Raw genomic sequence first — 13,306 nt, 5'->3', positions numbered from 1 at the left:
ATTAAAGTTGCATGACTTCAACATCTGCGACATCCAAATAAAAACGTTTAGCGGCAGTCAGCTCCCGGAGGACAAGAATTCTGTGCCTCTGCAGAAGGGCAGCGAAACTGCCGTCAACGAAGCGACCAAAACCAAGTCATCAATAACACACAATTGATTTCATTATGCTTTCAAAAACCAGTCCATGCGCAGCCATTGCAAATCCGGACGTACATTGTACATGAGTGTCATAGTCGGACATTTGTGTGTGCACAAAAAAATAACATTAAGCGAGGTGGTTGTGACGATCAGAGATTGGAGTACCGAGCCAGCGCACTTATGAGATCCTGGGTCAGCCACACACGATTAAACTGGGTTCTCAGGTGTAGCAAGTTGATGGGTCTCAGCCCCAGTCACTAATAACTGCACAGAAAAAAATGTATAATGTTAAGTTTAGTTTAACACTTAAAATTTCAGCTTGGAAAATTAAACATAAGTTTGACTAACATGCAACAATGTCACTGCAGAGCACATGTGGAAGTGTGCCCCCTCTCTGCTTTGTAACGAAAAGAAAAATGTTGAATGGATTATCTCGTGGCATCATTCCGAGAGCGCGTTAATAAAAAATGTTTGTATTTTAAAAATAACCAAACTAAAATAACGCTTCCATGCCATCTCAATAAAATGGCATGCAATGTACAATTTGGCGGTGGTAATGCATCACACCGCCCATGTCAGGACAGCTAATGAATGGAACACCTCCTTTCTGCACACGCTGCTTTATGTACGCGCGGAAACGTCCAATACAAGATGCGTTATTTTCATGGTGGGGGGAGGGTACAGGCGTGTGGTGGTCTGTGGAAGGGATGGCGCATGGGGTAGTGAAATCGACTTAAAATGGAAATGGCCAAACATCCCACTGCAAGAACCTCATGCAAAAAGTATCAAGGCTGACTTGAGACTTTCCCCGATTACTAAACTACATTTATGTATTGTTACTCTGCTGGCAACCAAATTACCCTGAACGTGTCTGATCTCAAGTCAGATCTCAGAAGTTGAGGATCGAGCCTCGTCAGAGCCTGGACTGCAGAGTGTCGAGACATACCAGGTATTGGGCTATTAAGTGGTCAGAAGGTGGCAGTACAACAATGGATCGTTGGATCTGTGTGTGCATTGTTGGAGCTTTGAGTGATATACTGTACCATACACCGCATGGTTTACTCGGAGCACTCCGGTTCCCTCCCACACACCAAAAACGAATGGAATTGGCCAAACATCACTATGCAGGACCCTCCTGAACATATTTTATACCTCAGTGAGGCTTTCGTGTATAAATGATGGGTATTACCATGTTATTATATCGAAGGTGGGGCGGGCGGGGGGGGGGTCGGTCACCTCCCTTGACACATTTACATACTTACTAATTACCCAACACATGCCATGTGGACTGGCTTAATTTGAATGAAGATTGGCAGACACAGAGAAAGGTTGGCTGTGACAGGGTGCGAGACTGGAGTTTGAGCAGCCCTGGCCTACACACCTACTAACGCCGCACTGGATGTATCATGTTAAAAAAAAAGATGTACTCCACAAAAACAGGGGACCGATGTTTGCTAAAGCACTGCATGTTGGAGGTCAAGACAGAGGCCAAGCTTATTACAATACAGCAGCATGCTTAGTTATCCGGCTATCACATTCAATAGGGTTAGCCTTGTTAATATGCAAAGTGACTCGTGTATGGCTTGGTTCAGTAGCATTCAATTAGGTTCCAAAAGGCACAGTTTTGTTTATATACAATGCGAATACACACGGTCAAGCGTGGTGCGTGTACATGTATGTGCGCATCTGCATATGTATGTGTGGACATCTGTATGTGTATGTAATGAGGTGCATGTATCTATCTGTGCATGTATGTAATGTGGGGAGTGGTGGTGTAACGGTTAACTCGCTGCGCTACAAACCCGGCAACCCGAGTTCGATTCCCGCTCACAGCCAACACCATTGATGATTATCTAAACTGGTCCTGGGCCTCCCCTAGGTCAACTCAGCCTCAAATAAGTACCTAGTGTGATGTGTAAACATTGACACTGGGGAGACAAAGGCGGTCGGGCGTGGCTCTGGCCACACCACCCCCTCGTGTACCGTGCCGGCCTTCTTAGGTGCTTGCTAACAGCACTTGCCCCAACAGCCAGTTTAGGCTATCCAGGGGATCTTTGTCCTTGTATGAGGCTGTATGTCTGCAAATCTGTGGGAAACTGTATAAGCATGTCTGAAGCTGTCTCGTGTATGTCTGTATGGGGGTATGTTAACATCGGTATGTCTGTGCATCTTTGTATGGGGGTGCGTGGGCATCTATATATTGTCTCTGTGGAGATATCCACGTGTACAGATATCCACTGTACATGCATGCCTGTGTGTCTGCGCAAGTCTGTATGCTTCAGTGTGCATCTATAAATACAGTACATACATCAACAGATGTATGGCCGTCTGTGTAAGCACTCTCTGTGTATCTCCTGTATGCCTGTGCATCTGTATCTGTCTAAGTGCATCTGTAAGTGCACGTCTATGTAGCAGCTGTACGTGTCTAAGTTCTACAAATCTTTATCTGTGGGTCTTCATACATAAGCACAAATATCTATCATTCCTGCATGTGTCTATATGTGCCTGCATATGTCTGTCCATGTCCAAGTGTGCCTATGCGTGTCGTTACACATCCATGTGCTTCTACACATCAGTGTGTACATATGCCATTGTATGTTGGTACTGCATATATCTTTAGGTGTACTTGCATATCCTGTGCATCTGTGTAAAAAGGCCCTTGTACAACGTTTGCGTCTTGCAAAGCATTATAAGTCAGCGTATGTACACAGGTCTGTGTATCTGTCAGTACTCTACGACTGTCTTTTTGACAATTGTATTTGTCCTTGTGTACCACTGCCACCAAATAAATTGTATTCGTCTTCGTGCGCTTGTACATCCATGTCCGTGCGAGTCTGTGTGCTGGATGTGGTTGCTCCTGTACACATATCTGTATGTTTGCACGCATCTCCATGCATCAGTGTGCTTCTATAAATGTCGGCAAAATGTACATACGTCTGTGTGTCTGTCAGTCCATTACACGTGTCCCTGAGTGTTGGACACAAGCCCTCCCCGTGCACGCCTCTCTCTCCCCTGCCTGCCTTGTCTGGGGTGGCGTCACGCCACCCTGACCCCCAGCCACAGATGGGCCCCTCCGTGACCCCGCGGTCCCATAGGCCCCTGTGTCTCAGGGCCATTTCACCGACACATCGCCGTGGTGAAAATGGACGCGCATTACATTAGGATGAATCAACCCACGACAACATTGTACTTTAACAGGCCGCGAAACATCACGGCTACAACCACATGGCACACTACATAACGCTGCTAAATCACTGCTACACCCCATGGCATACTACATCAGCGCACATCACCAATACACCACATGGTTCACTACAATATAGTACATCACATCCACTATATTATATACACGACATCACCAATACACCATAGCGTACACTACATCCCACGCGAAATAAAAAAAAATATCTCGATAAATCACACATGACCATTATACATCATATCACACCACTTCACAAATCAGATCACATCACACACGACGTCGTACTACATCACATAGTATCTATCACATCACATCATACCCCATTACAGCACATGTTAGATCAGAACGAAATTGCATCAAACAACATGACATCACAAACACAATACCAAATGGCATTAGACGACACCTCGCATTACTTCAGATACCACATCACACAAAATCGCACATTACAGACCAATACGCCACATCAGACACCACACAACATACCAATTGCATATCGCACCACATCTCATACATAATATCACACTATACACATTGTAACAAAGGACATCACACCACTTCAGAAAACCTAACATCATAGATACATCACAAACGATACCACACATGATACATCACACCACACATCCCACACCGTAACATACTAACATTACTCACGCAACACATCATGCACTACTCCACAACACATCAAATACACAAAACACATCACTGCATACCAAAGACTACATACAACATATCACAGAATACCATACACCCCACACACAATTCATCCCAGGCACACCCCACACATCACATACCACACACACACCAGACTGCACATCACACAATGCTCCACATAGCAACATCTCATCACCAATCATACCCCACGAGGCATACAACCACACCACATCATAGCACACCGCAGACTACATCACAATAAAGAACATCACCCAACATGTCATCACCACATCAGACCTCATCACAGACCACAAAACCACATACTTTTGCACACACACAGACGATATCACAACACAGAACACCATATACCACGCTACATATCACACACATCATCCCAACCTCACCCTACATATCACACACCACGCATCACACCATCACCACACATTGCATACCACATACAACCACAGCATACCGCAGACATTACAGCAAAGAGTAACATGCACATCACACAACACATCACCACCACACGACATCATTACACATACACAACATCACATCACCCCCACACATCCCTGAGTAAAACAACCTTTTGACGCTATTGTCAGGCTTTTTTTTACACTGTACACCATCAAACAATTGTAACAACCACGGCGTGATAACCGATAAGCATGCCATTTAACAAGAGAATCAGCATCGTGGGTAACAAACAAACCAAACATTTTTTGGGACATCGCAATTCGTGAATGTGCGAGGGAGGGAGGGACGAGTCTTGTGCCACAGGCCTCGACACCGATGGCAAAAGAAACAACTACAAACAACAACATTAACAACATACTAACAACATACAACCACCACCACCACCAGCACCCGACAATGGCCATTTCCCTAGCAAACAGAACGGCCTCGTCACACTGGGGGGTGGTGGTGGTGTGTAACCAATGCTTACCAGACATAAACCATCACAATTGGGAGGTAAAACTTGCGCATAGCAAAGCACATATCGTGTAAAAGAAACGTATCGTTACCACCACCATCATCATCATCATCCTTCACGTACATCACCACACGAAACGCCGCGACATCGTTCGCCCATCTATATCAATTACATCGCAATTTTTATTATTTCCCACACACCATTGTCATCGTTATCTAGACACATTATTGGCGTTGTTAATAACGATGAAGAACGCTGCACGGAGGAGAGACGAGAGAGAGAAGGAGACGTCGGTGGTGGTGGTGGTGGTGAAGGAGGAGTCGGAATGGAAGGCGAATGGACACCAAAGAACCACAACAAAGCGGCGGCCCCTACCGCTCTCATCGCCACCGGCACGACAACAACGATCGGCGATGGTGGCCAAGATGATGACATTACAAGCCGTGAGGAGGGGGCTGGGGGCCTTACCGGCTCCAGCCACTTCGTCTCTCTCCGCCGGAGGTCGAAGCCGCGACACCCGCCGGCTTCGCCTGCCCAGCCTGCCCGAGCTCATGGCTCTGGGGCCCCGAGAGCCTCGCCTGGGCCTCTCGCTGCTCTTCCCCCTCCTCCTCCGCCGCCGCCGACTCCTCCCGTCTGTCAGTCCTCCTCCTTCTCCTCCCTCCGCTGTCGTCCTGTCGTCGTCGTTTTAGTTCGTTACGACAGCGCCATGCTCGAGCTACAACGGCTCCCGCCCGTCCCTTGGTCTGTCGCCTGTCGCCTTCTCCACCGCGACCACCACCACCGCCAGTAGTGGCGGCAGCAGCAGCAGCAGGCGAGCAGCGCTTTCAGCGGCAGCGCGACGACGTCCTCCTCCTCCTCCGCCTCCTCTTCGTTGTCGATGTCGTCGCTCGCCGCGGCGACCGTGACTCCGCCTCCTGCACGGCCGTGCCCCGCCCCTCCATTCCCTCCCCCTCCATTCCCCCCCTCCCCTCCATTCCCCCCCTCCCCTCCATTCCCCCCCTCCCCTCCATTCCCCCCCTCCCCTCCATTCGCCCCCTCCCCTCCATTTCCCCCTCCCCTCCATTCCCCCCCTCCCCTCCATTCCCCCCCTCCCCTCCATTCCCCCCCTCCCCTCCATTCTCCCCCTCCCCTCCATTCCCCCCCCTCTATTCCCCCCTCCATTTCCCCCCCCCCTCCATTCCCCCCCCTCCATTCCCCCCTCTCCATCCCCCCCCCCTCCATTCCCCCCTCCATTCCCCCCCTCCATTCCTCCCCCTCCATTCCCCCCCCTCCATTCCCCCCCCTCCCCTCCATTCCCCCCCCTCCATTCCCCCCCCTCCATTCCCCCCTCCATTCCCCCCCTCCATTCCCCCCCCTCCATTTCCCCCCCTCCATTCCCCCCCCTCCATTCCCCCCCCTCCCCTCCATTCCCCCCTCTCCATTCCCCCCCCTCCATTCCCCCCTCCATTCCCCCCTCCATTCCCCCCCCTCCATTTCCCCCCCTCCATTACCCCCTCTCCATCCCCCCCCCCCCTCCATTCCCCCCCCTCCATTCCCCCCCCTCCATTCCCCCCCCCTCCATTTCTCCCTCCATTTCCCCCCCTCCATTCCCCCCTCCATTTCCCCCCCTCCATTCCCCCCCCTCCATTCCCCCCATCCATTCCCCCCTCCATTCCCCCCCCCTCCATTCCCCCCCCTCCATTCCCCCCCTCTCCTCCATTCCGCCCCCTCCATTCCCCCCCCTCCATTCCCCCCCTCTCCTCCATTCCCCCCCCTCCCCTCCATTCCCCCCCTCCCCTCCATTCCCCCCGTCCATTCCCTCCCCTCCATTCCACCCCCTCCCCTCCATTCCCCCTCCCCTCCATTCCCCTCCCCTCCATTCCCCCCCGCCCCTCCATTCCCCCCCTCCCCTCCATTCCCCCCCTCCCCCTCCACCCCCCCCCCTCCACCCTCCATTCCCCCCCCCTCCATTCCCCTCCATTCCTCCTCCCTCCATTCCCACCCCTCCATTCCCCCCCCTCCATCCCCCCCCCTCCATTCCCCCCCCCCTCCATTCCCCCCCTCCATTCCCCCCCCTCCATCCCCCCCTCCATTCCCCCCCTCCATTCCTCCTCCTCCATCCCCCCCCTCTATTCCCCCCCCTCCATTCCCCCCCCTCTATTCCCCCCCCCTCCATTCCCCCCCCTCCATTCCTCCCCCTCCATTCCCCCCCCCACTCCATTCCCCCCCTCCTCCATTCCCCCCCTCCATCCCCCCCCTCCATCCCCTCCCCTCCATTCCCCCCCCCCTCCATTCCCCCCCCTCCATTACCCCCCCCTCCATTCCCCCCCCCCTCCATTCCCCCCACTCCATTCCCCCCCCCCTCCATTCCCCCCACTCCATTCCCCCCTCTCCATTCCCCCCCCCTCCATTCCCCCCTCCATCCCCCCCCTCCATTCCCCCCCCTCCATTCCCCCCCCTCCATTCCCCCCCTCCATTTCCCCCCCTCCATTCCCCCCCCCTCCATTTCCCCCCCTCCATTCCCCCCTCCATTCCCCCCCCTCCATTTCCCCCCCCTCCATTACCCCCTCTCCATTCCCCCCCCCTCCATTCCCCCCTCCATTCCCCCCCCCTCCATTCCCCCCCCTCCATTCCCCCCCCCCTCCATTTCCCCCTCCATTTCCCCCCCTCCATTCCCCCCTCCATTCCCCCCCCTCCATTTCCCCCCCTCCATTCCCCCCTCCATTCCCCCCTCCATTCCCCCCCCTCCATTCCCCCCCCTCCATTCCCCCCCCTCCATTCCCCCCCTCTCCTCCATTCCCCCCCCTCCCCTCCATTCCCCCCCTCCCCTCCATTCCCCCCGTCCATTCCCTCCCCTCCATTCCACCCCCTCCCCTCCATTCCCCCTTCCCCTCCATTCCCCTCCCCTCCATTCCCCCCCGCCCCTCCATTCCCCCCCTCCCCCTCCACCCCCCCCTCCACCCTCCATTCCCCCCCCCTCCATTCCCCTCCCCTCCATTCCTCCTCCCTCCATTCCCACCCCTCCATTCCCCCCCCTCCATCCCCCCCCCTCCACCCCCCCCCCCTCCATTCCCCTCCCCTCCATTCCTCCTCCCTCCATTCCCCCCCCTCCATTCCCCCCCCTCCATCCCCCCCCCTCCATCCCCCCCCCTTCATTCCCCCCCCCCCCCTCCATTCCCCCCCCTCCATTCCCCCCCCTCCATTCCCCCCCCTCCATCCCCCCCCCTCCATTCCCCTCCCCTCCATTCCTCCTCCCTCCATTCCCCCCCCTCCATTCCCCCCCCTTCATCCCCCCCCCTTCCATTCCCCCCCCCTCCATTCCCCCCCCCCTCCATTCCCCCCCCTCCATCCCCCCCTCCATTCCCCCCCCTCCATTCCTCCTCCTCCATCCCCCCCCTCTATTCCCCCCCCCCTCCATTCCCCCCCCTCCATTCCTCCCCCTCCATTCCCCCCCCCACTCCATTCCCCCCCTCCTCCATTCCCCCCCCTCCATCCCCCCCCTCCATCCCCTCCCCTCCATTCCCCCCCCCCCCTCCATCCCCCCCCCCCCCCTCCATTCCCCCCACTCCATCCCCCCCCCCCTCCATTCCCCCCACTCCATTCCCCCCCCCCCCACTCCATTCCCCCCCCCCTCCATTCCCCCCCCCCTCCATTCCCCCCCCCTCCATTCCCCCCCCTCCATTCCCCCCCCTCCAACCCGCCCCCTCCAACCCCCCCCCCTCCAACCCCCCCCTCCATTCCCCTCCCCTCCATTCCCCCCCCCTCCATCCCCCCCCATCCACCCCCCCTCCATTCCCCCCTCCATTCCCCCCCCCTCCATTCCTCCATTCCCCCCCCCTCCATTCCCCCCCCTCCAACCCGCCCCCTCCAACCCCCCCCCTCCAACCCCCCCCCTCCATTCCCCCCTCCATTCCCCCCCCTCCATCCCCCCCCCTCCACCCCCCCTCCATTCCCCCCCTCCCCCTCCATTCCCCCCCCCCTCCATTCCCCCCCCCTTCATGCCCCCCCCCCTTCATTCCCCCCCCTCCATTCCCCTCTCCTCCATTCCCCCCACTCCATTCCCCCCCCCCTCCATTCCCCCCACTCCATTCCCCCCCCCCCACTCCATTCCCCCCCCCCCCTCCATTCCCCCCCCCCCTCCATTCCCCCCCCCCCTCCATTCCCCCCCCCCCCTCCATTCCCCTCCCCTCCATTCCCCCCACTCCATTCCCCCCCCCCACTCCATTCCCCCCCCCCTCCATTCCCCCCCCCCTCCATTCCCCCCCCCCTCCATTCCCCCCACTCCATTCCCCCCCCCCCACTCCATTCCCCCCCCCCTCCATTCCCCCCCCCCCTCCATTCCCCCCCCCCTCCATTCCCCTCCCCTCCATTCCCCCCCCTCCATTCCCCCCCCTCAACCCGCCCCCTCCAACCCCCCCCCCTCCAACCCCCCCCTCCATTCCCCTCCCCTCCATTCCCCCCCCCCTCCACCCCCCCCCTCCACCCCCCCTCCATTCCCCCTCCCCCTCCATTCCCCCCCCCCTCCATTCCCCCCCCCCCTTCATTCCCCCCCCCCTTCATTCCCCCCCCTCCATTCCCCTCTCCTCCATTCCCCCCCCTCTATCCCCCCCTCCATCCCCCCCTCCATCCCTCACCTCCTCCCAGCCCCCTCCTCAACCCCCCCCTCCTTCAACACGGCGCAACGCCGCTCTCCAAAATCGCACAACCGATAATCGAACGCCGCCGTTGCGCCGCCTCCCATTGGATGAAAGCGAGGCTCGCGGGACGCCGGCGACCAATCGGGCGCTCAGACACGGGCGCGAGTGGCCGATCCACGCTGTGGAATCTAAACGTGGGGGGCCAGGGTTGATATGGGGGGGGGAAAGGGGTAAAGACCCCCACCCCACCGCCCCCACCCGAGCCCAACGACCCCCCCGCCGTGGCGCTATGACGTCACTGCGCAGCGAGCTTTCGGTCAAGCCAGAGCGCGTTGACGTCATCACGCACGGCGCGCGCCGTGACATCGTCACGCACGTTCGCGAGCCTACGTCGGCGTGGCGTAGCGCGGCGCGGTGACGTAATCACGCACGCCAGGGCCCTCCATTTAAGCGGAGCGCGCGGTCGAGGAGGCGTCATTCCGCACGAGGCTTCGTAAGAGCGGAACGCGGTGACGTCATCACGCATAGCGAGCCTCTTGTAATGGCATAAACACAATGCATTAAGCAGGCGATGCGACTCGCTTTGTGCATGTCTCTGCACACAATGAAATAAAAGTATATTTTACACAACCCGCCGGCCCCCACGACCTTCGGAGATTGCATAATTTCCGCATAGTTTTTTTTTCTATTCAGCTCGTTTACTACTGGACATCTGTGAAAAAGAGCTTTATGGCTCATCGGATTCCTCCAGTATAAACATTCTGATATCCTATTCGGCACAAAATACAGCAAAGCCTCAGTCTCTTTTCAGGAGGGTCCTGCCAAGTTTTTTTTTGCAGTAGGGTGCGATGTTTGTAGATACGGTACAATAATAACTACGGTATAATGTTTCAGTCATTGGGATGTTTGATCCAATACCAGTTGCACTAGATGTGTTTTTTTAAGTAATAGGAGAAAAACCCCATACATAACGGGGAGAGAACATTCAAACTCCCATAACCTGTCAACCCATACGGTTTACCCCGTATTCTTGTACAGGGACATTGAGTTTTCAGGTCCATACGGCGTACAGCCGTTTCAATAGGGCACATTTTTTTGGGGTCTATTCATTTGTGTTTCTCCCTTGTGATGGCACTTTGTAGGATGAACGATGAGATTTATAACGGCACGGGGGGGTGACCAATGAGGCCTGAATTGGTCTGTAATAAGCGGTTGACAGGTACGGACTCCGCACAGAAAGGCACCACGAGTTTGGGAATCGAACCCAGGACCCTTTTTGCCATGAGGAGCGAGAGTTGCCACTGCCGCCGGTGATTCAGCACCAGTCGACTCTGGGACCCGTTTCGGCACGCAGGGGTGGGCCATCTCGTCAGTAGTCAGCTTGAATCAATGGGGAACTGCCTGCCAGATGCTTATGGGCACAACATACTCGTGAGCGCCGTTGTGGATCATTTTAAGAACTGTCGCGAGGATGTGTTATGAAGACGGGCCGTTGACCGAAACGTCGACGATTATATTACAACATTTTATTTTAATGCCACGGTGTTATAGACGATTGCATAGCTAGATTTGAAGTTTTCGTGACTGCAAGGGTCTATACCAGGGGTCGGCAACCTGCGGCTCCGGAGCCGCATGCGGCTCTTTTGAACCTTGACCGCGGCTCCGGGGCGGATGCTAGCGAGGGGAGGAGGCGCACTGTGACACCTGCTCTGGCGTTGCCGCTGCTGACAGGTCGCCGCTCCGCTCCACACTGCCCGCCCGGTGACAGGCAATAACGTTGCCGTTGCTTTGTCACATGTTTGGAAGAAGTAAAAACCTTCCTGGGCAGCAAAGAGCTCACCTTTGCTGAGCTGGAACAGCCAGAGTGGCTGGAAAAATTACATTTTATGGTAGACATGACAGCACATCTAAACACGCTAAATACAACCCTTCAGGGGAAAGGAAGCACAGCCCTGCACATGCTGGAGGAGGTTTTGGCATTCGAGCGCAAGTTGACAGTGTTTGTCAAAGATTTACAGAGAGGTACACTGTCTCACTTTCCCTCTTTGAGAGAGTTCAAACAAAGTCATGATACGATAAATTTGGAATATTTCAAGTCTGCAATCACCACAATGCAAAGTTCGTTTGGGAAACGATTCTGTGAGTTCAGAGAGGAAAAAACGACATTATCCTTCCCTGTCACTCCCCTGGCGATCGATCCATCCCTATTGAATATGACTGCATTTGCAGGTGTAAGTCAACCTGATCTTGAGATGGAACTGGCCGATATAGCCGACAAAGATATATGGGTGTCCAAGTTCAAATGCTTGACCGCTACTCTTGAGGATGTTGCCCGTCAGAAGGCCATTCTGGCTCAGAATCATAAATGGAGTGATATTGAAAACCTTCCCAAACAGGACAAACTTGTATTCGAAACATGGAATGCCATCCCCAACACTTATATAAACATGAAAAAGTATGCATTTGGAGTCCTGTCGATCTTCGGCTCCACATATGTATGTGAGCAGGTCTTCTCCAACATGAACTATATTAAAAACAAACATCGATCACGCCTCACAGATGACAGCTTGCAAGCCTGTGTGAAAATGAAGGTGACGTCTTACAGCCCTGATGTGCAGACACTGTGCACTGAGGTTCAGGAGCAAAAATCCCATTAACCAGGTAATTTAGCTATTAATTTGCAAAATATATTTTACATTGTTAAGTGAAAAAGTCCTTTTTTTATTCAGATTGACAGCTGACTGCACGATCCTGTATATAGCAATAAGGTAAGAAACAATATATGCAGTGTTATATTTGTTTTAATAGTTGCAATGGTTTTGCGGCTCCCAGTTTATTTTTTCCTTCGGAAACGGGTCCAAGTGGCTCTTTATGTCTTAAAGGTTGCAGACCCCTGGTCTATACTCTTTGGTTTTTTTGATAAAGTCACGTCGGTAAAAAAGAGAAAATCAATTAAATTGCCACCTGAAGACAGAGGTTTGTGTTGCCTCCGAAACGTCGTAATTTAATTTATTTTCCTTTTTTACCTACGTGACTTTACCGAAAAAAACAAAGAGTATTGCATACCTGTCACCCCCTTATCAGTGCCCTACTTATTACTGACCACTTCAGACGCTATTGGTCACCCCGTGCCCTTACAAATTTCAACGTTCATCCGATGAAGTCCCATCACAAGGGAGAAAGACAAACAAATAGACCCAAAAAGTTCGCCAGCATTGAAACGGTTGTACGCCGTATGGACTTTAAAACTCATTTGCATGGACAAGAATACGGGTAAACCGTATGGGTTGACGGGGATGCGATTGTGAACATTTTTTTTTGCTCAAACATAAATCAACATTAAATAATGCATTCCCTGTAGAGTCAGTCCGCTGGGGAAGATTATGTTTTTAAACTGGTCGATGTTGTGCTTGTGCACCGCCGTCAACGTAGCAGCAGCATCACTAAATCATGTTACGCGCAACATTCCTATTGTTGTGTCTTGCATATAGAATCGGGCAGTTCAACAGCATTGATTCAAGCAAGCCTGATTTTGCCGATGAGACTCTCTGTATGTCAAAACCAATCCAGGTCGAGTTTGCTTGTCTTGAATCAATGCTGCTAGAATGATGCACTCCCAGAAGGAGAAGACACATAGGTCTAATACTGGTAGGAACCACCTGGTTCCACCAGCCCACATGGGATTATTGTGTCCGTCCGTCGTGCAGGGAGGGGCTGGGTGGGGATGGAACATTTCATAAAAGCGTGTTTTTAAAAAAGTGC

The 13,306-nt window shown here is 54.1% G+C and overlaps 1 protein-coding gene across 1 annotated transcript in view; it reads right to left on the bottom strand.

Annotated features, from left to right (window-relative positions):
- LOC144729630 (F-box only protein 11-like) overlaps positions 1-5,817 on the bottom strand; it is a 33,922-nt gene extending 28,105 nt beyond the window's left edge. Inside the window, exon 1 of the mRNA XM_078610030.1 lies at positions 5,397-5,817. Within this exon, the coding sequence (XP_078466156.1) occupies positions 5,397-5,481 (85 nt within the window). The 5' untranslated portion in view covers positions 5,482-5,817. The remainder of the gene's footprint in view (positions 1-5,396) is intronic.
- Between the last annotated feature and the right edge of the window lie 7,489 nt (positions 5,818-13,306).

This window comes from Lampetra planeri, chromosome 33, assembly GCF_965212315.1.
Source record: "Lampetra planeri chromosome 33, kcLamPlan1.2.h2, whole genome shotgun sequence".
Classification (NCBI taxonomy): domain Eukaryota; kingdom Metazoa; phylum Chordata; class Hyperoartia; order Petromyzontiformes; family Petromyzontidae; genus Lampetra; species Lampetra planeri.
This window is presented reverse-complemented; position numbering and strand designations above follow the sequence as displayed.